The sequence below is a fragment of the Parasteatoda tepidariorum genome, chromosome 12, assembly GCF_982258835.1.
Source record: "Parasteatoda tepidariorum strain Cologne lab strain chromosome 12, Ptep-v5.0, whole genome shotgun sequence".
Lineage (NCBI taxonomy): Eukaryota > Metazoa > Arthropoda > Arachnida > Araneae > Theridiidae > Parasteatoda > Parasteatoda tepidariorum.
Window position 1 is genome coordinate 55,572,966 of NC_141766.1, and position 23,027 is coordinate 55,595,992.

General features: G+C 28.1%; 1 protein-coding gene across 1 annotated transcript; it reads right to left on the reverse strand.

The window, feature by feature from the left end:
- Positions 1-5,981: 5,981 nt before the first annotated feature.
- On the reverse strand, positions 5,982-22,110 carry LOC107443365 (uncharacterized). The gene is made up of 3 exons (XM_016057214.4): positions 22,004-22,110; positions 13,792-16,030; positions 5,982-10,145 (listed from the first exon to the last, which is right to left on the reverse strand). The coding sequence occupies exons 1-2, from the start codon at positions 22,025-22,027 to the stop codon at positions 13,793-13,795; spliced, it is 2,262 nt and encodes a 753-aa protein (XP_015912700.3). The 5' UTR covers positions 22,028-22,110; the 3' UTR covers positions 5,982-10,145; position 13,792.
- Positions 22,111-23,027: the final 917 nt, after the last annotated feature.

The window sequence follows — 23,027 nt, forward strand, 5'->3', positions numbered from 1 at the left end:
TAAAAAAATATCAAAAATTTCTTTAAACATTAGTTATTCCTTCACAGTGCAGTCATTTTGACTGCTTTTGGGCAATATAGGTATATACTAAGTTTCAGTCTTTCTAGTGTTAAACATCACTTCAGCACATATTTCATAGCAAAATATATCTCCTAATGCTACAGAATTCAGTTTATCTGATTATCTAGCTTTTTTCTGGAGTTGTAGAATTTGCATATAATATTTTATCTACAACTCGATACTGTTAACATTTTATCTACAACTCGATACTGCTAACATTTTATCTACAACTACATCTGTTATTATTTTATTTACAACTCAAAATATTAAGGCTGGAAAAAGTTCTATTGTTGGGAAAATAATTTAGATAATTTCTTTTTCTCTTTCAGATTATTGGATTTATTTTTCTTCAGCAAATTTGTCTCATTTATGGAGGAATTCATGGAGGACATGGGGGCGGACATCGCATAATTCTTCATGATGATGAATTAGGAGAACATGGTGGTCATGGAGAAAGTTTTGGAGGAGGACACTTAGGAAGCCTTAGTTCTAAATACGGTGGATTTGGAGGGGGACATTTTGGAGGCTTCAGTACAAAATTTAGTGGAGGACACGGAGGAGGGCTTATCTCAAAATATGGAGGAAGTAATCATGCTAGATATGGCGGAGGAGGGAAAGTACTTATTGCCCATGAAGTTGGTGAACTGGCAGGAAATGGACATGGAGGAGGACACGTTATCTTAGGTGACCATCATGGAATAGGAGATGGCCATCATGGAATAGGAGGTGGCCATCATGGAATAGGAGGTGGTCATCATGGAATAGGAGGTGGTCATGATGGATTAGGAATACATGGAGGTTTCGGAGGAGGACACAGTGGAGGTGGTGGTGGAGGGGGAGATGTAATTACAGTGCCAATTGTCAAACATGTGCCAGTCGTAAAACACGTTCGTGTGGTAAAAAATGTCAAAGTTGTAAGACATGTTCCAGTAGTCAAGCATGTGCCCGTGGTGCAACATCTTACAGTTGTTACTTCAGGAGGAAGTGGTGGAGGTAGTTTTGGAGGTCACGGGGGAGTTGGAGGACATGGAGGAATTGGAGACCATGGAGGAATTGGAGGACATGGGGAAAGCCATATAAGTCTAGGAGGACATAGTGATAACCATGCTGAATGGTGGTAAAAACATAGAAGTTTATATTGGTGTCATTGTGGCTTAAATTTATACGCTGGTTTCGGAATTAAAATTTAAGCAATTTATAAAAGTATTGAAGACGTTTCGACATAGGTTTATTTTAAAGCAATGCGAAGGTGGGTAGGTAAAAGCTTGGCACCTTTCAACAGTTTTTTTTTCAAATTCATTGAATGAGAGTATAAGTTTGAACATAACTTTCAAAACGAAACCTTAACTTGATTATAGACTAAGAAATATTTATCTAAATTAATATTCGACAGTATTTAGAGAAACATTTCTTCAAAGACTAATCAGATTTCAGTAAAGAATCTAGTATAGACAGTGGAAATCAACGAATTTTGTAAAATCTTTCTCCGGTGCTTTACACCAAAGCGGTATTTGATAAAAACTTCTCTGTACAGGGCATTATTTGACAAATTTTCTTCTAAACACTAAAGAGTACTTCCTAGTTGTAAAAAAATTAAAAAATACCCGGGCAGAATTAAGTTGTAACACCGTAGAAAGCTTGCATGTAGTCCCCAAGAAGAAATATATATTCAATTTTCGTATTTCGTGGATTAAGGAAATTTTCGCTTTTTCTTTCATTTCCCCTAAGCTTCCTAACAAACGGAACCTTAACTGAATATATTTTAATTTAAAAATGTAGAACTAGATCAGTCACGAAAATACCAGCAAAAATCTTTGATCAAAAACTTAAAAGTTGCAATTTTCGTTGTAGAAATGATACTTATGATGTAAAATTTCATGGAGGAAAAAGTTGTAAAACATATTCAGGTTATCAAGAATGTGCCCGTAATACAACATTTTACAGTTGATTATCAATAAACTGAAGGACGATGCAATAATGTTCTTTAAGGATCACCCTTAATACATATTTTAAAATCCTACTAAAAAAAGTTAAGAAAAAATACTACACACATTAGTGGTCGTAACTTAACTTCTGAATGAGAGAGAAAAAAAAATTTCAAATTTCAGGTCAACTATTATTGAGGTCTATAATAACTGGGATTAAAATCGTAAAAAACTAGTTTTTTTGAAAAAAGAACGAGGTTTTAAGGCAGTCCCTATTGAATAGCTAGCGCATTCCAATCTAACTAAACAAATAAACAGATTTGCTGATTTTAATTCATTTGCTTTTACCTTTTTCAATAATAGTTGGTCAGAGTTACAAGATTACGGAAAGAATAGTTTGAAAACATTTTCCTCCCTAACTATTAATTTGAAATCCTTATAGAGTAAAATAATGAGTTTATTTTTCGTATGAATTCAAAAAATGTACTTTAAGTGTGACTATTAAGGAACACCCTGTTTATGTTTAGTACGCAAAATAGAAAAACCAACACCGTAATCACTTTTGAACAAAGTTTCTGATTGAAGAAAAAGTCTTAAAATAAAGAAGCCTTTTATAGCAAATAATGCTCTTCTTCTACGAAATGAATTTAACTTGAAAACGCACTCAAGGTAAAAATTATAATTTTTGATAATTTACGACTTCATAATATCTTCAAAATAGACAAAATAAATTTTATACATGATTTTAGAAAATTTTTAAAAGAAATTTCATTAAAAAGAATTCAACTCGATACGTGTGAAACACTTCTCCTTGTAAGCCAATTGACTGCCCCATCAAAAATTCGTACTCTGCCAATTTAATGCCTGCAAGTGACGTCATCGTGAATATCGATCCTTATAGGCTGTTGAAACGTGGTATTTTTGTTATAACAGTTCGTTCCACTGTTGTAAGCCTAGCCCGTTAAATTTGAATTCGATATGATATGCGATCAAGTAATTGATTATCGTATCACGTTATAATCTCGTAACTTATGAAGTCTTGTAAATTAATGGTATATGTAATTAATGCTTAGCAAAACAAAAGAAACTAACACTGTCCTTTAGTAACGAAAAGAAGCTGATAATCTACCAGCTGTAACTTTAACACGCCATCTTGTTTATAAACAACCAGCTTGGTTGAGGTTTTCAGTCAGATGGTTGTGTTGTTGTGTATCAGCGGTCCTTCTTCTTGTCGATTTGAGAGTATTCCATTACTTGCTATTCAAAAATTTATCGCTACCTCTAATAACATTATTATTACTTCGTCTTTGAGTATGTTAACGTATGGGTGTCCTTTATATTCTATGCATTATACTTTATTTCATGTGCTCTATGCATTATACTTAATTCTATATGTTCTATGCATTATACTTTATTCTATATGTTCTATGCATTATACTTTATTCTATATGTTCTATGTACTTTATTCTATAATTTTCGAAGTAAAATTCAGAATCAGTTCCCATAGAGAGTCACACCAGTATTTTAAAAGCAATCAATAATACCTGTCACGTGATTCAACATCACAAACTAGAAACATGACTTATTGAGCTTTCCTTCTATGTTCTTTACTTTATTTAATAATTTTCCAAGTAAAATTTAGAATCAGTTTCCATAAAATGTCATACCAGTACTTTAAAAGCAAAGTACTTTAAAGTACTATATGTGGCGTGATTCATCTTCACAAAGAAGAAACCTGACTTGCTGAACTTTCCTTCAAACATGCACATTCAAACATGCACATATTTATTAGATCATCGGCAGCTAATTTAATTCCATTTTGCTGCAGAAGCTTATTATAGTTATTATATGGAACAGATATTTTAAAATTTTAAACGTATTTTGTTGTATGAAATTGTGAAAAAATTAAGAAAGTATTTTATAAGAAAATAAAAATTTCAATTGAATTGTAATAATTTCGATTCACTATTTTCTAAAGAAATTCTAGTTTCTATTTTTATGTATGTTGAATAAAAGTTATTTACATATCTGTTTGATGAATATTTCATTTCTATTCAGTTAATTTAAATTTCAGCTATTTAAAATTAAAGTTATCGTTCAAAACTTCATTGCATTTAAGAAAATGTCCAACTTTGATGTACAGTGCGCAAAATAAAAATGGAGTAACTTGAATAACTTTTTGTCTAATGATCGGATCTTAACGTTCTTGGACTCAATTTAAAGGACTCAAAGGGGTGACTCCAAATAGGCTAAATAATTAGTGCAGACGATATTTTAAGTTATGAAATCAAACACAAAAGCGTACTTTTTCTGAATAAACTTCCCTTTTTTTTTTGACGGATTCAGATTTCTGACCCCCCAAATAAAAAGGGCAGCTGCAATCTGGGAAATATGGTCCCTATAATTTGGTCAGAAGAGAGTTCCAAAGTTGGCCCCCTAATACAAATTTTAATTTTTGCTTTTTTCACCACACCTCGCCATCATTTTACAAAAATAGAAAAATTTTTACATACAATTATAAAATTCATTTGTCCAAAGATAATTTCTTGCAAAATATAAGCTTTAATTAATATTTATTATTTTAATTAATAATAGTCGAAAAAAATTAAAATTATAAAATATATAATTTTTTTATCATTTTAAGGAATGCAGTTTCAAAGGGCAATCGAGTTTTGAAAAAATCATATATTTAAAGTTCAATTTTTCAGAGATTATTCCACTGATTTTGCTTAAATTTTTTATTTTGCCATTTAAAATTACATTCTCAAAAATGATGTAAAAAGTTGCATACCTTTCACAATTCAAAATTCTTTTGACAATATTAAATAAAATAATAAAAATTAAAAATCTTAACTAAAAATTCTATTTTGCATGTAATTGTCATTGAATGGGTGAATTTTATAATTGTGTGCAAAAATTTTTCAATTTGCTCAAAAAGTTCTCGATACAGAGAAATACACAAAAGGTAAAATTAGCATTAAGGGGGCAAAACTTTGGAACGCTCTCCTGACCAAATTATGGGAACCATATTTCCCAGCGGCTACCCCCTAGATTTTGGCTGTCAGAAATCCGAATCCGTCGCAAAAAAGGGTATTTTTTGTGCCTAATTCCGTAATTTAAAATAACGTCTGCAATAATTAATTAGCCTATTTGAGATTAGCTCTTCGAACCATTAAGATTGAGTTCTAAAACATGAAAATCCGGCCACTAGATCAAAAATTAGTTAGGGTGGTCCGTTTATTTACTTTTTATTTATGTATATAAATATATATATATATATATATATATATATATATATATATATATATATATATATGTATATATATATATATATATATATATATATATATATATATATATATATATATATATATATATATATATATATATATATATATATATATATATATATATATATATATATATATATATATATATATATATATACACTCAAGTACGTATGCATTGTACATACTCTCAAGGAATATTGTAACGATTTTTCTAATACTTTTTTAGCTATGCACAGGGTTTCTTTCTTCTAATTTTATTCCTTGAGTTTTTCTTGAATTAGCTCCTGACCAAAACCTTGAGAAAAAATATATCTTCGCCGGAGTAAACCTAACTAAACGAAATTTGTATAAAAATGCATCAATCTATGACAAAAACGATGATAAGCAAAAATTAATCGCATAAATTACTGACTTAATTTATTTTTTTTTTCTGGGGATTGCTCATTGTTGCTCATTTAACTCCGCCAAAATTAATTATTTCCAAAGAATCTCTTTATAACATTATTTTTCTCAGTATGAGCATTTAGAAAACTGCAAAAACTAAGTTAACCTTTTTTCAAAGAACTTATTTTCAAAATGTAAAAAAAAATAATGAAAAAAGCGAATAAAAAGCAATTGATCTTTTAAAGAAGAAAAATGTAAATACATTCTTCAGGAAGTTTTTAAATATTTCAAAAGAACAGAGTACAGTGATATAACATTCAAAGACAATCATAAACTTTAATAATCCAAAACTACAATACACTTTAGTATGAAAATAGTAGACGTAAAATATGCATAAAAAGTTCTAAAAATATCATTTAACAGACATTTAAATTTTTCTAATTTCTTTAGGAGCATACAATTTACATACTAGCATACAATTACATACGGAGCATACAATTTACATTTATTTAGTATTACAATTTACATTTATTTACATTTATTTATTATAAAATAATATTGTTGCTAAGCTGCTTTATTACGAAATTGTAAAAATCTTTCTAAATGACTTACCACATTGTACTTCCCATAACGAAACATGTTAGACATAAATAATGTAAATACAATCATACAATTTACATACTAATACAATCAGCATTGTAATACAATATACACAGTAATAAAACCATATTCTAATATTATATGTCTCACTTCCACTAGTTATATTCTATATTCGCGATAGCTTCTTTTCCTTTCGCCTCTTTCTGCATTCTATAGAGTAGCATGGAAATGTGGCTAACGATAAAAAAGCGAAATGGAATAGATTTAAGTAGTCATTAAAAACTCCACATAATTTTTTTTATAAAAAAAATGTGACATTAATATATTTACAAATTAAAACGAAAATACTATATGAAATATATGAATCTATTGACATTATCAGTGTCTCCTCTATTGTTTGTGAGCTTATTTTTAAGTTATTAAATTCATAGCTCAAATGGGCTAAGTCGTCCCCCTTATGGTAAATTTTAGAAAAATTAAGCTTGAAGAAACTGGAGATATCGATGATTTATGAAATAATGAAAATAAGATGAGAATTTACAATGAAATTAAAAGCAACTTACTGCACAGTAAAGTTTTGAAAAAGAAAACATAGAAAAGCCCTAAGCACTTTTAATTCACCTCTGTTATTATAATTAATATGTATTTTTATTTATTTATTTATTTTTATTTATTTATTTATTTATTTATTTATTTATTTATTTATTTTTTTATTTATTTATTTATTTATTTATTTATTTATTTATTTATTTATTTATTTTATTTTATTTATTCATTCATTCATTCATTCATTCATTCTTTCATTCATTCATTTATTTATTTATTTTTATTTTTTATTATTTACTTTTTAATTTTTGATCTATTTATTTTATTTTATCTATTTATTTTTAAATTTTATTTTTCTATTATTATTACCTTTAATTTGGAAAAATCACAATCAAGTGTTATGAAATTGACATAAAAATATTTATATTACGCAATGATAGACACAAATGTCTAATTTTCTTTTTAAAAAAATAAATTCTAAGAAGGTAATAATTTAATTAATATTTTTTATCTTTCTGAAAAAAATAACATTATCCTCAAACGGTAACATTGAGGCTTATCGGGGTAAGTGGATATGGAGGTCTGTAATTTTAAAAAATTCATTTATTCCCTAAGTCCTTAAAAAAGGCGGGATTTGATTAAAATAAACTATTTCCTATTTTCAACTCTGTATTTAGTTATAATGGTTTATAAATCACAAATAAAACTGTCATACTACAAACGTTGTCCAAAAATCCACTATTTTTTTTTAAATTTTAAGCTTAGAAAATAAAGCATATACAGTCTTTACAAACATGCACAGACATAATGACGGTTTGTTTAATAAAATTTGAACTTTAACGGAATTTAACACTAAAAAAATTAATATAATGACATTTCAGGGGGAAAAACTTAATTCCGGTAATAAAATCCATAATTCTGGATCTATCAAAATTTACGGTTTTTAAACGCAAACCTAACATTTAATAAAACCCAAAATTTAATAAAAATAAAAAACGTAAAAGTGAATTTAACCAAATAAACTGTTTTTCTGTTCTAATGTATCATGTTAAAATTACGAAATTTTAGTACAGTTACCAAATTTAATCGCAGATTATAAATCGATATTTTATTGTTAATTTCATAAAAATCACGAAAACGCTTCGGTAAAAATTACCTAACTTTTTGGTGTGCCTATACAGCCAGAAAAACTGTAAATTTTACCATATTCCGGTGGTTTTAACCATATTTTTTCTCAGAGTACATTTGTAAGCATATAAACTAGTTGTAAAGCATTAGTATAATAGAAGTTAAAAATGGTAATTTCAGTAAAAACCTAAAATTTCGGGAAATCTCGGCAAGCAATTTTTTGCCCCTTTTTCGTTTTTATATCTAAGACTGGCAAAATTTCAAGACGCACTGTTAAAACCCGTGGCTAACTGTTTTAAACTGTCCTAAGCTAAATTTTGTTGCAGGTTACCTTAAGTGTTACAATAAGATTAGGAAAATAGCAATAAACTATAATTCAAAATTTGTATCGTAATAATATAAACATCATAAAATTAATAAAACTGTTTTTAAATGTTGACAAACTATTAAACTTTGATTAATTAAACTATTTCTAAATGTATGTCCCTTTAAAATATATTTATTAAAAAAATTTGAACTGAAAATAGTTCGGTTTTTTTTGTGTCTTAAACTGTTCAAAAATTGAATTATTTAGTGTAATTTTATAAGAAAGTTTAGCCGCTTAGAAAATAACGAAGCAGGTGAAAAAATTTAATAATTAAACTATTCTTTTATTTATTTGTGGAGGAATTAGAAATACATTTCAAAAAAAGTATTAATAGAATTTGAAAGTTTTTAAAATGAATCCCTAAAATGATTTCTGGTAAAATGTTTGATAAAAGTACTTTTATTTAAGCTTGATATTCGAAAACAATGTTTAGTAAAATATTTTGGAAATGATATATTTACTGTAATTCAAAATTCGAAAATATCTCAGCATTTAACAAACATTGGACGACGCACCATTATGTAGTCCAATGTTAGATACTATTGAAATCAAAAAATTATACTATTGAAAAATACCACTTCTATAAACGCTGTAATCATACTATATAGCATACTATAGCAAAATAGAAAATCATAGCCTATAATCATACTATAGCAAAATAGAAAAAAAGCAATTTTAAAAATATAAATGCTAAATTTATGCAAACTTAGGTGATATTTTTATTGTAAAAAAATTATAAAATATTAAACATATGACTTAAGTTTTCCATGAAAATATCATTTGTATGATTAAAGTAATCAATAACTTTGAGCCTTCTTAAAACTAACATTCATTCTATTTTAAGACATGCTTTCTTTCGTTCAAAATGATGCAATGTAATCAGAAGCGCAGCTAAGTATTCAGCACCAGGGGACAAATTCAGTTTTTGCGCTACCCTGCAACATTATATTAGACAAAAACTCTTCGCAAATAGAATACGTGTCGCAAGGTTACGCGATTTTTCCCTTCTCTACACTTTCTTTCTTTCCGTTACCATGGTTTCGTGTCTTGCTTTTTCCCCACCACAGTTTATTTCAGTAAAAAGTTGGAATATACTGAGTTTGAAAAAAAAGTAAGATTTGCTGTAACCATGGTAAATGAGAGGGGAAAAGTAAAGAGAGAGGGGAAGTCACGTAACCTTGAGATGCTTATTTCCTTTCACAAAGAGTATAAAAGGTTCATGCTCATCAGAACAATTTCAAACTTTATAATATATGAAAAAGGAATTGTAATGATTGGCGTATAATTTTTATTGAACACTTTTTTTTTGCTTAGAAATATTATTCTAAAACCATCATTAGTTAGTTGAATTCGACAATATTTTTAAATCCTCGAATTCTTCACCCAAACCTTAAGACATTGAGCACTTTACAAATAACCAACAAAATGCCTGAAATCAATTCAATTTAAAGACAGACATAATATATTACAATTATAATTTCATGGAATAGCATTTGTTCGTAAGCCCATTTCTACTTTCCGGGAAGGATAATTCTATGAATATCCTTAGAAAATGATATCAATATTCTATAAACATATCCATGAAGGATCTTAGAATGATCTTATTATCTTTGAATAATCATAAAATAAATTACAGATAATATGAAGATTAGAAGGTAATCCTCGTATTAAAAATTTCAGCTTTCATCTTCTTGAAGTTATCACTCATAACGTTCATAATATTATCGCAGTCTCAATTCTTAAGATGCTAGACACCTAATGAGAGATGCTCAGTTATGTTACTGCATGAAGAAAACTTAAGTAATTCTTATTATTACTTTCTTTCTTATTTCCTCTTGAAAATTCCTGAAATATAAAAAAAAATACTAAATTAGAAATTGAAAAGCATTGTCATGTGCTCAATTAATTGAAATATCACGCTGTAATGTTTATTTTAATAATTGGTAGATAATAAATATTATCTACCAATAAGAATTTAGACACCCATGCCTATCAGAGGAGGTGGAATTACAGTCTGGAGCTGTTTCTTCTGGTATTGAATGGAACCATTGGTCTAAATTCAATGCTGACACTTTCTGCACTATTTTAGATAGCAATGTGCTTCTTATGTTGTGGTAGTTCTACGGGCTGGACGTCTGTTTACTCCCAGGACGACAACTCGCTCATTTGGAGAAACAATGACGTAACTGATAATTACTCGAATTATCAGTTACGTCATTGTTTCACCAAATGAGCAAACTCAAGCTATTATGTAGTGAGGTTCTCTCTGGGTTGGTATGATAACAATGGGATTAACAGAATGAATTGCGCTGCCCCGACCCTAAACCTTAATCCTTTCAAGGAATCTCTAGAACGAGTTTGATCACCGAATTAAAGTGTGCAACAACCGTCCATGGAATTTACTCTCTGTCTAACTAAGAACTCTTCTCACCACCTGTCTAGAACACTATCGGTGACTATGGTAAAACAAAGAATATACATGGAAGCAAAAGGTTAACTTCCATAGACTTCATGTAAACAGTCATCAAATCGACAGCATAAGATCTTCGACAGCATAGGGTAGGGGCACGACAGCATAGGATCTTCTTGAAACAAGTTTGTATCCACCCTAACCCCCAACCTTTCCTGGAGTTTGAAACAGGGAAGGTATGTGTTCTCTTTTTATTTATATTTGGTCTATTACTTTTCCATGGCTACTGGCTGACCTATATACTGTAGGTAGATGAAAAAATCTTAGAGAAGATAGAAAGTCCGTGTCTTTTCAAAAACGAGAGTAAGTAAATGCTATAAACCGTCTGACAAGGACTAGTGTGAAAAATATGCCGGAGATCTGATACTGTTATTGCCTGTCATGTAGGCTCCACCAACTATTGAATTTAAATAAATGTTTCTTTCTTTTTCTATTGCGAATGACCAAATACTTATTCACAGATGGTGTAGAATGCTTTATGTAACATCTAAATTAAAGTTTCTGCTCTTAAAATATTTCCATTTTGTGATCTCATCAATTTCAATTAAATTATTTAAAACGTTTTTAAGCCTATTCATTTAAAAAAAATGTACTTAACATTTTTTAACAGTCTGAAACAAGTCTTTTAAACAAACAAGTTTTCGAAATAAAGTCTTGAAGGAAAGAGATTTCATTTCATTCCCATTAGTTTTATTAATAATTAAAATTAATTTTGATAATTTAAGTACTTATTTTATTTTATTAACTTTAATAATTTTTATTTTATTAATATTAATTTCACTTATTTGAAATTTTCTAATTTCAGCTTATGAATTTCAATTTCAGAGATTTTAATGCTTTAATTAACTTTTCAAAAAAACAATTTTTTAGTTCATTTTGTCTGTAAAGTTAGCTTATAGTTAAAACAATTAACTTCTCTTTTCTATAAATATTTAGTTTCATAATTTTAAATTTTATTATAAATTTTTATTTTTTAGCTATTTAATTAACTTGAATTTTAATGATTTTAGTTTTTTATAAATTTTTCATAAACCGACATTTTTAATGGGTTTTTTATCGAATCATTTCCATTTAGTTAAAAAAAAATTCTCGCTAACCCTAACGGTGAACTAGAAAAAAACACCTGCAGTTAATTTCTACTATTCCTTATATTTTACAAATTTAAACTTAACAGATGGAGCTTGTATTATATGAAGCAAAAAATTACGACACTTAATATTAATTTATAACATATTATATCAAAAATATATTATTTAATCAATATTCTTCACTATACATGTGCTTTCAACTGCACAAAATTTAAGAGAATTTTTTTAATAAAATATAGAAAATTGTGCACAATGAATTAAGAGAAAAGTCTCAATTTTATAATGGTTTCAAATACTCTGTTTAAGAAACTTTGAAGTAAAACTTTTTGCTCATTTATGTTGCATTTATTCCAAAGAAAGTACATAATATTTTTTCTTTTTTTGCTTTTGTCAGACGACACTGGCGTAAATATTTGAATTTTTTAGCTAAACAACCCCATAAATTTCTGATTAGTTGCAATCTGATGAGTTAGCTGGCTATTCTAAATAATCATTAATTCATAACGTGGTGACGTCGATTTGCCTAAATTACTTGGTACACTTTTTTTAATTTTTTTCATTTTTTGATAATATATTAAAAATTCAAAAGTTCTTTTTACAAGATTGTCACGAGTCCTATAATTTTATAATAATAGTATTTAATTGCTGTATACGAATTTAGATTTTTTTAGGACTACTTTATAGTTTAGTGATCTGAATTCGGAGAGATAACTGAAAAGTTACAACAGTTACCAAGCCACCCCGAACCTAAAGTCTAAGACTTTAACCTTTAATGATAATGCTTAGAGTTTAAAAAAGTAAGGAAAATTATGTACAAAAGTCCTTGTTCAGTAGTAAAATTCGGTTTTAAGATTAAAAAAGCTCATTTAGAGTTATGTCCATTTTCTTATACACGCAATTCGAGATGTTTGCGAAATTAATAACTCACCACCGATTTATTTTATTTAATAAAAAAATTATGTTATGGTTTATTTGATACCCAATAGTTTCCCAAATAATGTGTGAATGTCAAAGCACATAGTGACCGAAGAAAGTACGAGACAAACACGTAGCAATAAGGAAAAGTGGTTTAGCCATAAGGAATACAGGAGCAGACTAGAAAAAGTTTTTTAAAAAAAAATGACGAGAAACAGGTGTGAGGGGCTTGGCAGGGAATCCGAGTGCGCAAGATGTAGGAATTAAAAAAAAAATAGATATTCAAACTTAACAAAAATGATAGGACACTTAAAATATCACTAACTAAATTAATCAGAATTTTTCAAAGAGCGGAATTATTCTTGGAAGTCAACGTCAGAACATAATACAGAATAAAACTCAAACCTGTAATTAAAATTCCAAACATGTAATTGTACAGCACTTACAATAATTGTATCGTACTTACCTTCATGATATGAGTATTTAAATAAGCCAAAAAACTACCGATGTAAAGGAAAAAAAGAATCTTACCTGAAATATCACATCATCAAAGAAAGTGAATTCTAATAAAACGATGAAGGAAAAAATGAAACCAGTGTTTATTCTTTTGCATTATGTGCAACACATATATATGTTTGAGTCAAATAATCCCTAAATTTGTGCAAACTTTAAACATAAATTTTCAGTGATATTATGTCACTCATGAACAGAACATTTCATAAAATATTTATTTGTCACAATGATTAAAGAAGTTTTTTTTAAGATTAGTTTCGAATTCGATTGGCTGGAACTAATGTGCGCATGATGCACCCTCTGTTAGCTAAGTTTTTAAACTTTTGCTTTTAACTCTCATTAAAAATTGATTGATTATACCGGCAAACCAACGTCAATTGTTTTATTTTATTTTATTTTACAGTTAATATAATATCAAAGTTTATTACGAAATATAAAAAGTATTCAAATGATTGGCATCATGTGATGCTGTCTCTCAGAGTATAATTAAAAAAAATTACTTTACCTTAAAGGTCCTCTTCTGAAACCAACTCAACTTCACTTTCAGGCTTTTCTCCAGAATCCTTCGCTTCCTCGAAAATATTTTCTCGACTTTCTTGAGTCTCAAAATTATCAGTGTCATCATCAAATTCCTCTGGTTCGTCATCAAACGGTTCCTGTGTATCTACAGTTTCCACAGAATCAGCAACTTCGAGGCGTCCATCATCCGATATCTGTTTGGTCTGATCGCTGTTTTCTGAATGTAAAATTTCTATTTCGTAACTACTAGATCGAGGTTCTTCATAATTTCTGTACTGTTTACTTCTTCCTCGAGGTGGAACTGACTTTGATTTGTAACCGAGATCGCCATTTGGTCTTCTAGCTACTCCATAATTTGGAACATGACTAACTTGGTGGCTAGCTGAGTTCTCATAACCCGATTTTTTATTTTTCAAATCATATAAAGTGTCTTCTTCATTTAATTTAGCTTGTTCTGTATGTTCGTAGACTTTTCTACTATTAAAAGGGATTTTTAAACCATGGTTTCTATCCACTAAGGGTCTTTCTGAGGTATAAGAATTTTGGTCGTGGTGCTGCTGAGGTGTGCGAATTGGGTATCTTCCTCCAGAATAATTAATTTCCTTTGTTGTATCAGAAGACTTTGTTTGTTTTGGAAATTCGGGATACTGTGAAACTTCTTTTATGGGATATTCTTCGTGGTGCTGCTCTAATGGTTTCTCATATTCCTTACTTTGATGAAATGGGTTCTCATATACTTTAGCCTGAAAAGCATGATGATGCTGTTCTAATGGTTTCTTACTTTCTTTATTTTGATGTAATGGATTCTCAAACCTTTTAGCATGATAAGCGTTACTGTGGTGTTCTAATGGTTTCACGTATTCTTTATTTTGATGAAATGGGTTCTCATACTGTTTAGTTTGAAAAGTATTATGATATTGCCCTACTGGTTTCTCATATTCTTTATTTTGATGAAATGAACTCTCATGCTCTTTTGACTGAAAAGTAGTATGGGTTTGCTCCAATGGTTTTTGATATTCTTTATTTTGAGGAAATGGGTTCTCATACTTTTTTGTTTGGAAAGCATTGTTCGTTTCTTTATGAAAATGAGTTTTACTCTGTGGTTTCCTTCTATGAATGTAATTTGGAGGGTTTGGAAATCGTTTGTATTCTCCCTGAACTCTTGAAACGGTTATCACCTTTTTATCATAGTTGTCGTTTTTGAAGTGATGGGAGTTATCTAGAATGGGTTTTTGAGCTAAATAACCATTATTATGAGACGTTTTGGGATGCTCATGAGTTACAGCTTTATCAGTTTCAGGCAATTGTGAGATGTGCGTCTGTTGTAATTCGTCAGCATGACCAACTTTCTTCTGCTGTAATTCTTGAATATGATGAATATTGCCTGTATGAATCGCTGGATGCACTGTTTCTAGTGAATTATGTACTTTATTACTCTGGTGAAGTTGAACTCCAATGTTTTGGTTAGAGTAAATGCTTGGATCTCTTTCCTGTTGAACTTTAGATTTTGAATAATCAATATTATGAGGTAAATTATGACCCCTCAAAGCAGTTTCTGATTTAAATTGACTCCGAAACCCTTCATCATGGTAAGCAGGAGCTAGATTTTCAGGAATTGCTGAACTCGTATGTTTATGATAGGAATCCAGAAAAGGCTTGAAATTATGAGAAACTTCCTTAGCACTATGGAAAGCACTGTGTAAATTTTTCCCCGAGCTATATCCATTTGCAGTTCTTCCTAGAGAAATGTCAGCTAAATCAAGCCCACCTAGATTTATTAAACCAGAAATAGAATTTTTATAGTTGTGTGGTAATAATGGTGATGACGAACCTTTAAAATTATCTTGATAATCATTTCCAATTAAGCTTGTTAATGATAGTCTTTTTGGCGTATGTATATTTTGATAAAGTGAATGGTGATCATAAGAATGTATACCTTTCAATAAGTGTAAATTTTTTGGTGCTGGTACGACATGAAGACCACCTTTTACTGGTATTCTGGCAACGTAATCTGAAGGAAAGGGATACAATGCATGACTGTATTCAGAGTTTAATGTATCATAAACGCTACTATAAGAACTCGGAAAACTGTTTATTGTGCTTAATCCAAGCCATGAAAAAGGTGACTTTAACTGGCTTGAATGATAAGCATTCAGGGGTTGTGAATATAGTCCGAATGTTCCTTCAACTACAGCATATTTAATGCTTATTAGCATAAGCAAAACCTATAAAAGATTGTCTGATTAGTTAAAAAAATTTCCATACATTGAAAAGTGATTTCAAAATAACAAAGGTTGCAACTTTATCCTAATAAATCAGGATAGCGGTTTTAAAATCAAAAGTAGTAAAAAATATTCAAAAAAGATTTAGTTTATCAAGAAAGCGACAACCTGATAAATCAGGACATTGCTATCCTGATAAACCATCACGCAAAAACAGTGTTTAAAATGCGAGTTTAAAGAAAAATGTGAGTTTAAGAAAATGAGTTTAAGAAAAAATACGAGTTTAAGAGAAGGAGCAGAGCTATTTAAGAAACAGCAATTTATTCCATTTTTCAAATTTCCCTTTGGGGCACTGATAACAGAAATCCTCCTGCTCGATTTTTAAATTATTCACGGTGAAATTATGATAGCTAATGTTTCGTCGTTCATCAAATGTTCGTCTGTGCATAAGTCAACGTGTTTTTTAACATTAAGGATTAAGAAATTTCATAACCAAGTAATTCAAGCCTTTGTTACTTCCCCATTTTGGAAAATTTTCTGATTCAATTTAATGCTAACTTAACTTTTTCTTCCTTTCATATTCTTAAAAAAGCTGAAAAAAATTGTTTTCTTTCAATTTTATTCAAAAAAACAAAATTTTGGAAGAAAAATTTGGTACGAAATATTTCACAGTATCAAATTATTGTTGTTAATGTTTTTTCGTTCATCAAATATTCGTCTGCCCACATCTCCACGCACTTTTTTACTCAAAGGATAAAAAAATCCCGTTGTTAAGTGTGGTACCCTATGCTACTCTCACATTTCGGTAAATTTTCTAATTGAAACTCGAATATTAAAATTCCAGTTAAGGATATCTGTTTTAAAATGACCTTTCATAGCTCTTCATCTGCAGAATGAATTAAACTTGGCGACATATTTCAAAATAATTTTTTTTTGTAATTTATAATTTTATAATTGTTTCTAAATACACAAAATAAATTTTATATATTACTTTAAAACCTAAAAAAACAATCTTTTTTTTTTTTTTTTTTTTAAAAATTCCCCTCGTGAGTGGCACTTTAGATACCTTCCTTGTAAAATTGGTATTATAACAGAAAACCTTAAAAAAAATCATCCTTTTTTCCTTTTTTTTTACAAAAAATATTTCAATTGTATTCAAATTTTTCTCTAAGAGTATAACCTGAAAGTCATGTGAGATTCAAGGCTCTAACGCACTCCATACAAGGCCTCTGGCTTAGATCTATTTTCAATTAAATTGACAAATTTAATAAAATAATAATTATAAATGTATGTGAGTGATTCCCCGAGTTAAGGGGTCACAGTACCTTTGCAACAATTTTTTAAAATAAAGGTATAATCATTCATTTTGAGGATGCTTTACATGCTCATCTAAGTTATAATTAATAATTTATCTTCAAAAAATGATTAAACTGCTTAATTTTTTGTAAATTTTAAAAAAAGTTGAAAAAATTTTAAATTTTTAAATCCCGAAGGCTTTTTTATTTTAACATATTTTCAAAAATTTTTTTATTCATAGTGCTTGCAATATTTATCTTAACAATTTTGTGCATTCATTTGTTGATATATAAATTAGAATATTTTTTATAGATTATTTTGTAAAAAAGTAGAAAAAAAAGAGTAAAAATTCCTGTTAGGTATATATAACAAGCCGTAAAAATTGTAATACCTCATAAAATGCTTATTCCATGCACCGTTTAAATAAATGTATTATACTCAAGATAAAAAAGTTTACTTCAAAGCTTTATCTTAAATAGAAAAAAATTCTTAGGGATTTAATTAAGATTAAGACACAAAATTATCATCTATGCGAAAAAGCACTTTAAAGTCAGACTGCTGGGCAAGTTTCTGTATTAGAACAATTTAAAATCATTCATAACTTTTTTAAAAATGTAGATAGGGAGATGAATTTTTTTTTGTACATATGAAATACTTTGAAGTTTTATTATAAGCAATAAAAAAAAATTGGTATTTTTGTCATTTTTTGGGTACTGTGACCCCTTAACTGACTGACATTCACAGAGCAAAATGATAAGTATTTTGTGATATGCTTAACAAAATATTTTTTTTTTTAAAGTTTCCTCATTAGCTGGATTTCTGACACATTTTTTTGTCGTGTTTATTTTTCCCAAGATTATGGCTTTTTTTTTTAGCTGAATCCATTGGATTAATTGAATTCCACGAGTTCGTCTTGGATAATTTTACAAAATTTGTTAAATGTGGCAGTCCAAGTCAAAGAATAAGATCTCCTGATGGAAATTTCAGCAGACTGCTTTGGCCTACCCTGGGCTGTCGTACCAAATATGGTGATGGTTGATGGTATTTCTCTATATTTAACCATCCTAAAACATCCTAATTAAATTTGTCTTATAATGACCATGCAATAGCTTCCTTCAGCTAAATATTTGCGTCTTCAAAACTTAAATTTCATAATTGAACTAATGGTAATAGATTTAAGGTCCTTAGTCGTCGATTAAAAGCCCAGCTTTGGTTGAACATTTAAAGTCATTGCTTTCTTGGTTTCGAATTTTATGCAAATTTTTCTAAATGCTAGGATTTGCACAAAAATTATTCAAAATGTGGGATTTTTGCATTTTTAATTTTTCACTTACATTTTAAAACAATTAGTGCTTTTCTGAAGCTACAAAATTTATAACGTGTAATTGATTAAATATTAAGGAGAATAGATCAATGGTAAAATGACATGAAATAATTCAGTCAATCCAAATCCTGTCAAGTAAGATCCTCTTTCTATTTCTTGGATTATAAATTAATATGGATACACACAGTGCATCCCTAAAGTGCGAAAAAAATACAAATGCTCCCAAATTAATATTTAATGAACAACGAAACATTAAAGAGAACAGTTTAACAATTTACAATATTCTGTACCTAAATTTTCTACCAAAATTCTGTTCATATAAATAAAATTAAACTAAATCATTTTTTCAGCTTTTTTTAAGAATTCGAAAGGAAAAAAAATTAGTTAGCTTCAATTTAAAAGAGTAACTTTAAAAGATTAAATTATAAAATTAAAATAAAAATTCCATTATTTTTAGCAATAAATTAAAATTCCTTCATAATTTTACATTTTGCAAGCAATTTTTAAAAAAAATTTTATTAGCTGAACTATAACTAGAAATCGTTTGCATTATATTTTTTATAAATATTAAGCGTGATTTTTTATCGCGCTTATCGCAAAATTTCAGCGATTTTTTGAAAAAAATTTTCAATTTTTTATATACATTCTAAGCTGAACCATAAGTCTATTTTATTATAAATTGCTCTAAAAAAACAGTAAAAATTGCAATTGTGAATGAGATAAAATTATGAACCCATTTCACTTTTGCTCCTGTTTATCTATAATGTACAAATTCGGCCCAATATGCGTCAAATTTAAATGAAAGTTAAGCGAAGAATTTAATATCTTGTTTAAAAATCACAAATAAAAATTTGTTTTCTAAAAATAAAATTTTTTTAAGCAAATAAGTAACTAAAATTTCCATTAAATGTTTAAAAAAATAATAAATATAGCATTTACAGAAATACACAATAGCGAGGTGTTCTTTAACAGGATTTTAAAATTTTGCTCTTTAACAGGGTTCTTGAAAGTAAGTTTTTTAAATTAAAAGAAAACTACCATTGCTTTTAAAATGAAAATTTGGTTTCGAAAAGTAAAACATAAATTTAAAAATAAATGATAAAAATTTCGGTTAAAAACTATGCACAAAATTACTTTTTTTATGAAAAAAAAGTGCACAAAAACAAAGTATGTATATAAATTCCTTATTTTGTTCTTGATAGTTATTTTTTAAATAAAAATTTAACATTTTTGAAAAATCAAAGAAGTAATAAAAATTTTAAATAAAGAATTTCTCAAAAAAAAATTTTTTTTTAAATATACTATATCAAGATCCACGCATTTTCGCTTTCGTTCATTATTATTGAAAGTTAATGCATGAATAAAGAATGAATTTTTTTCCTGAAAATAAAAATTGATGTTATTTTTTAAGAAAAAATAACTAATTAAAAATTCAATTGCAAACCATACAGAAAACTACATTTTTTTAAAGAAATACACAATATCGAGGCCTATAAATTTCAGATTTGGTTCTCAATCATTGTTTTTGAATGTCAGTTCTTAAATAATTAAAAAATTCACATTGTTTTTAAAATTAAAAAAAATTTCTGTGATAAAAATTGGTGTTTTGAATAAGTAAATAAAATTTGAATTAAAAACCTCTCAAAGAATTACATTTTTTAAAGAAAAACTAAATGCCGAGGTCTATACTGCCGTGCAATTGATAGAAACAGCGAAATTTTTCACTATAATTTTGAATCACTTCATAACTTTTTCTTTTTATTGCTAATGCTATAAACTGATATGATAACATTAATTGTACCTTAACTTAATTTATATTTTACTTTAACTTAATTTAATATTTATTTCAATTCAAATGTTTATTTAATTGCCTTTTCTTTACTTAAAGTAGGGGATTAAGATTAAGTGCATTTCCCGTACTACTCAGTTTTATTAATATCTATTTGAGATGACGATATTTATATTTTCGGTCAAACTTTGAGAAACGCCCCAATTAAGAGGATTGGGATAATTTTTGACCACCAGTGTTTAATGTGAGCGAATCTTTCAGTTCCCCTTTTCAATTAAGGATTAGTTAAAAAATATCGATATTTTAATTTTGATTTGATTTTTACTCTTAACCTAAAATAATTGTGCTTTAAATTTTAACATGTGGGTTTTTGTAGGAGATAAAAAAAAAAGATATCAGGAGAATAAAGGAGAATGGGGTGTTGATAATTTATTTATTCTCATTTAGAGAGTTAAGTGATTAATAAAAGTGATGGGTACAAATGGAAAGAAAGTAAATATGAGAATATTACAAGAAGATCTTCAAAGATTTTGTAACTAAATATTTTGCAATTCATTTTCTTTGTCTGTTTCATCTTCGAAATTTTAATTCATTTAGACAATAAGTATTATGGTTTTATATACATACTTTTTTCTATTGATTATTTATAAATTTAAAATGAAAGGTATGTTAGATTATAACTTTGGATACTTTAATCTTGTGCATAGTCACAGCGGCTGCGCAACAGAACACTCAAATAGATTTTCAAAAAATTAACGAAACAAAATTTGTTTCTAAAAAAAAATTATAATTTGTAATAAGTAGCTTATCATACTAAAATGGCAAATATATAAAAATCTCAAATTTGATTTTTGTTGTTTGAGTTGATTTTTTTCTTGCACGGCAGTATAAATTTTAGATTTTGTTCTTGATCATTGTTTTTGTAAGTTAATTCTTAAATAAAGATATAAATATAATTTTTAAAAAAAATTCTAAAACTTAAAGTTAAATTTTTTTTTAAAAATGAGCAATTGAAATTTATAATCAAAATGCTTTTTTTAAAGAAATGCACACTGACAAGATCTATTAAATTTACATTTTGTTCTTGAAAGTTACTTCTTAAATAAAAAAGAAACACCAGCATTATTCTTAAAAATAAAAATTTATTTTCTAAGAAAAAAGGTATTTTTTTAAACAAAACAAAAATAAACAATTGAAATTTGTGTAGAATATGAATCAAAAAATTACTTTAAAAAAATCGACAATATCAAGGCCTATAAATGTTAGATTTTGTTCTTGATCAAAGTTAGTCTGAAAGTTAGCTTTCGAATTTTAAAAAAAAAAAAATTTAACCTTGTTTTCAAAAATAAAATATTTTTTTCCAAGAATAAAAAAATTTTCTTTTGAAAAATAAATAATTAAGATTTCTAACAAAAAATACATTAAAAAAAAAGGCTTTTTAATAAAAAATACACAATAACAATGAGGGTCAATAGTTTTTGTTTTTTGATTAGAAACAATAGTTTTTGTTTTTGATCAAAAAGAAATCAATTTAAAAATTAAAATATCCATTATATTGAAAACTCACCGTTAAAGCCATCATCTGTCCCATGTCCAAGCTTAACTTCTCAATGACCTACCACTCCTTTCACTTTTATATTGACTTCCTGCTATAGAAAGAAAATCTACTTCCGAAAGCGGGTCGGGGAATAACTTAATTACCATAATTTTTTATTTTTATTTATAAATTATCACCAGTGTCCGATATCGATGGACAAATCTTTTATTAGAAACGAGATCGATATGACTAATGGTAGAAGTGGAACAAAAAATAAGAGCAATAGAAAATTGCCCTTAAGTAAAAATCAAAATATACGCAAACCAACGTAAATTAATAGCCAGAAAGTAAAAGTGTTTTCTTTTTCTCTTCAGTTACACATTACTTATAAAAAGTGCTCTAGCCTCAGAGAAAGGCTTGGCTGCCGGAGGTTCTTTTTTGGGAGGAGTCCTTTTAAGAGTTAAGGAAAATTATTGTCTGTCTGACAAGAAGCTATACAACTTATGTTAAATCAACTGAGAGCCATTTGTGGAAATTAAGTCCAATTCTCTTCTCTCTCTCTCTATCTATCTAATTATCTATCTATCTATTTCTCTCTCTCTCATGTATAAATAGTCGGACTTCTATTTAACGAACTTCCATTTTGCGAATTTCTAAATTTTACGATTTTTTCCAAGGAACCTACGACATTTTGGAAATTTCTTTATAAAATAGCTAACTAATAGCGAGGTGACTTTTCTGTTTTACACGTTGAATGCCACGCTAATTTTACATGGTTTGCCCGTCTAACCAAAAGGTAATTAACTACAAACTAAATTTGCAAGTTTGTCAGATTTTGTTAGTTTTTTTAAAAGGTTTAGGATGACAAACCTGATTCTGTTCTGTTCTGTTTAGTCTAGCTGGGCTCCTGAGGCCAATAATGGCCCTTTTCCCATTCATCCTGCAATGAGAACTTAAGCAAAAACAATAGACAGATTACATGAAATGCAACAATTAAATGGCACATGTTAAGGTAGAGAAAGAATGGCACTTAGCCATGGTAATAAGAAACAAA

Bases quoted from the DNA above. Each gene is read 5' to 3' on its own strand.
- LOC107443365 (XM_016057214.4), bottom strand. From the start codon at position 22,027: ATGGGACAGATGATGGCTTTAACG. The intron at 16,031-22,003 runs GTGAGTTTTCAA...AATCTTTTATAG, and splicing joins GACAGATGATGGCTTTAACG to GTTTTGCTTATGCTAATAAG.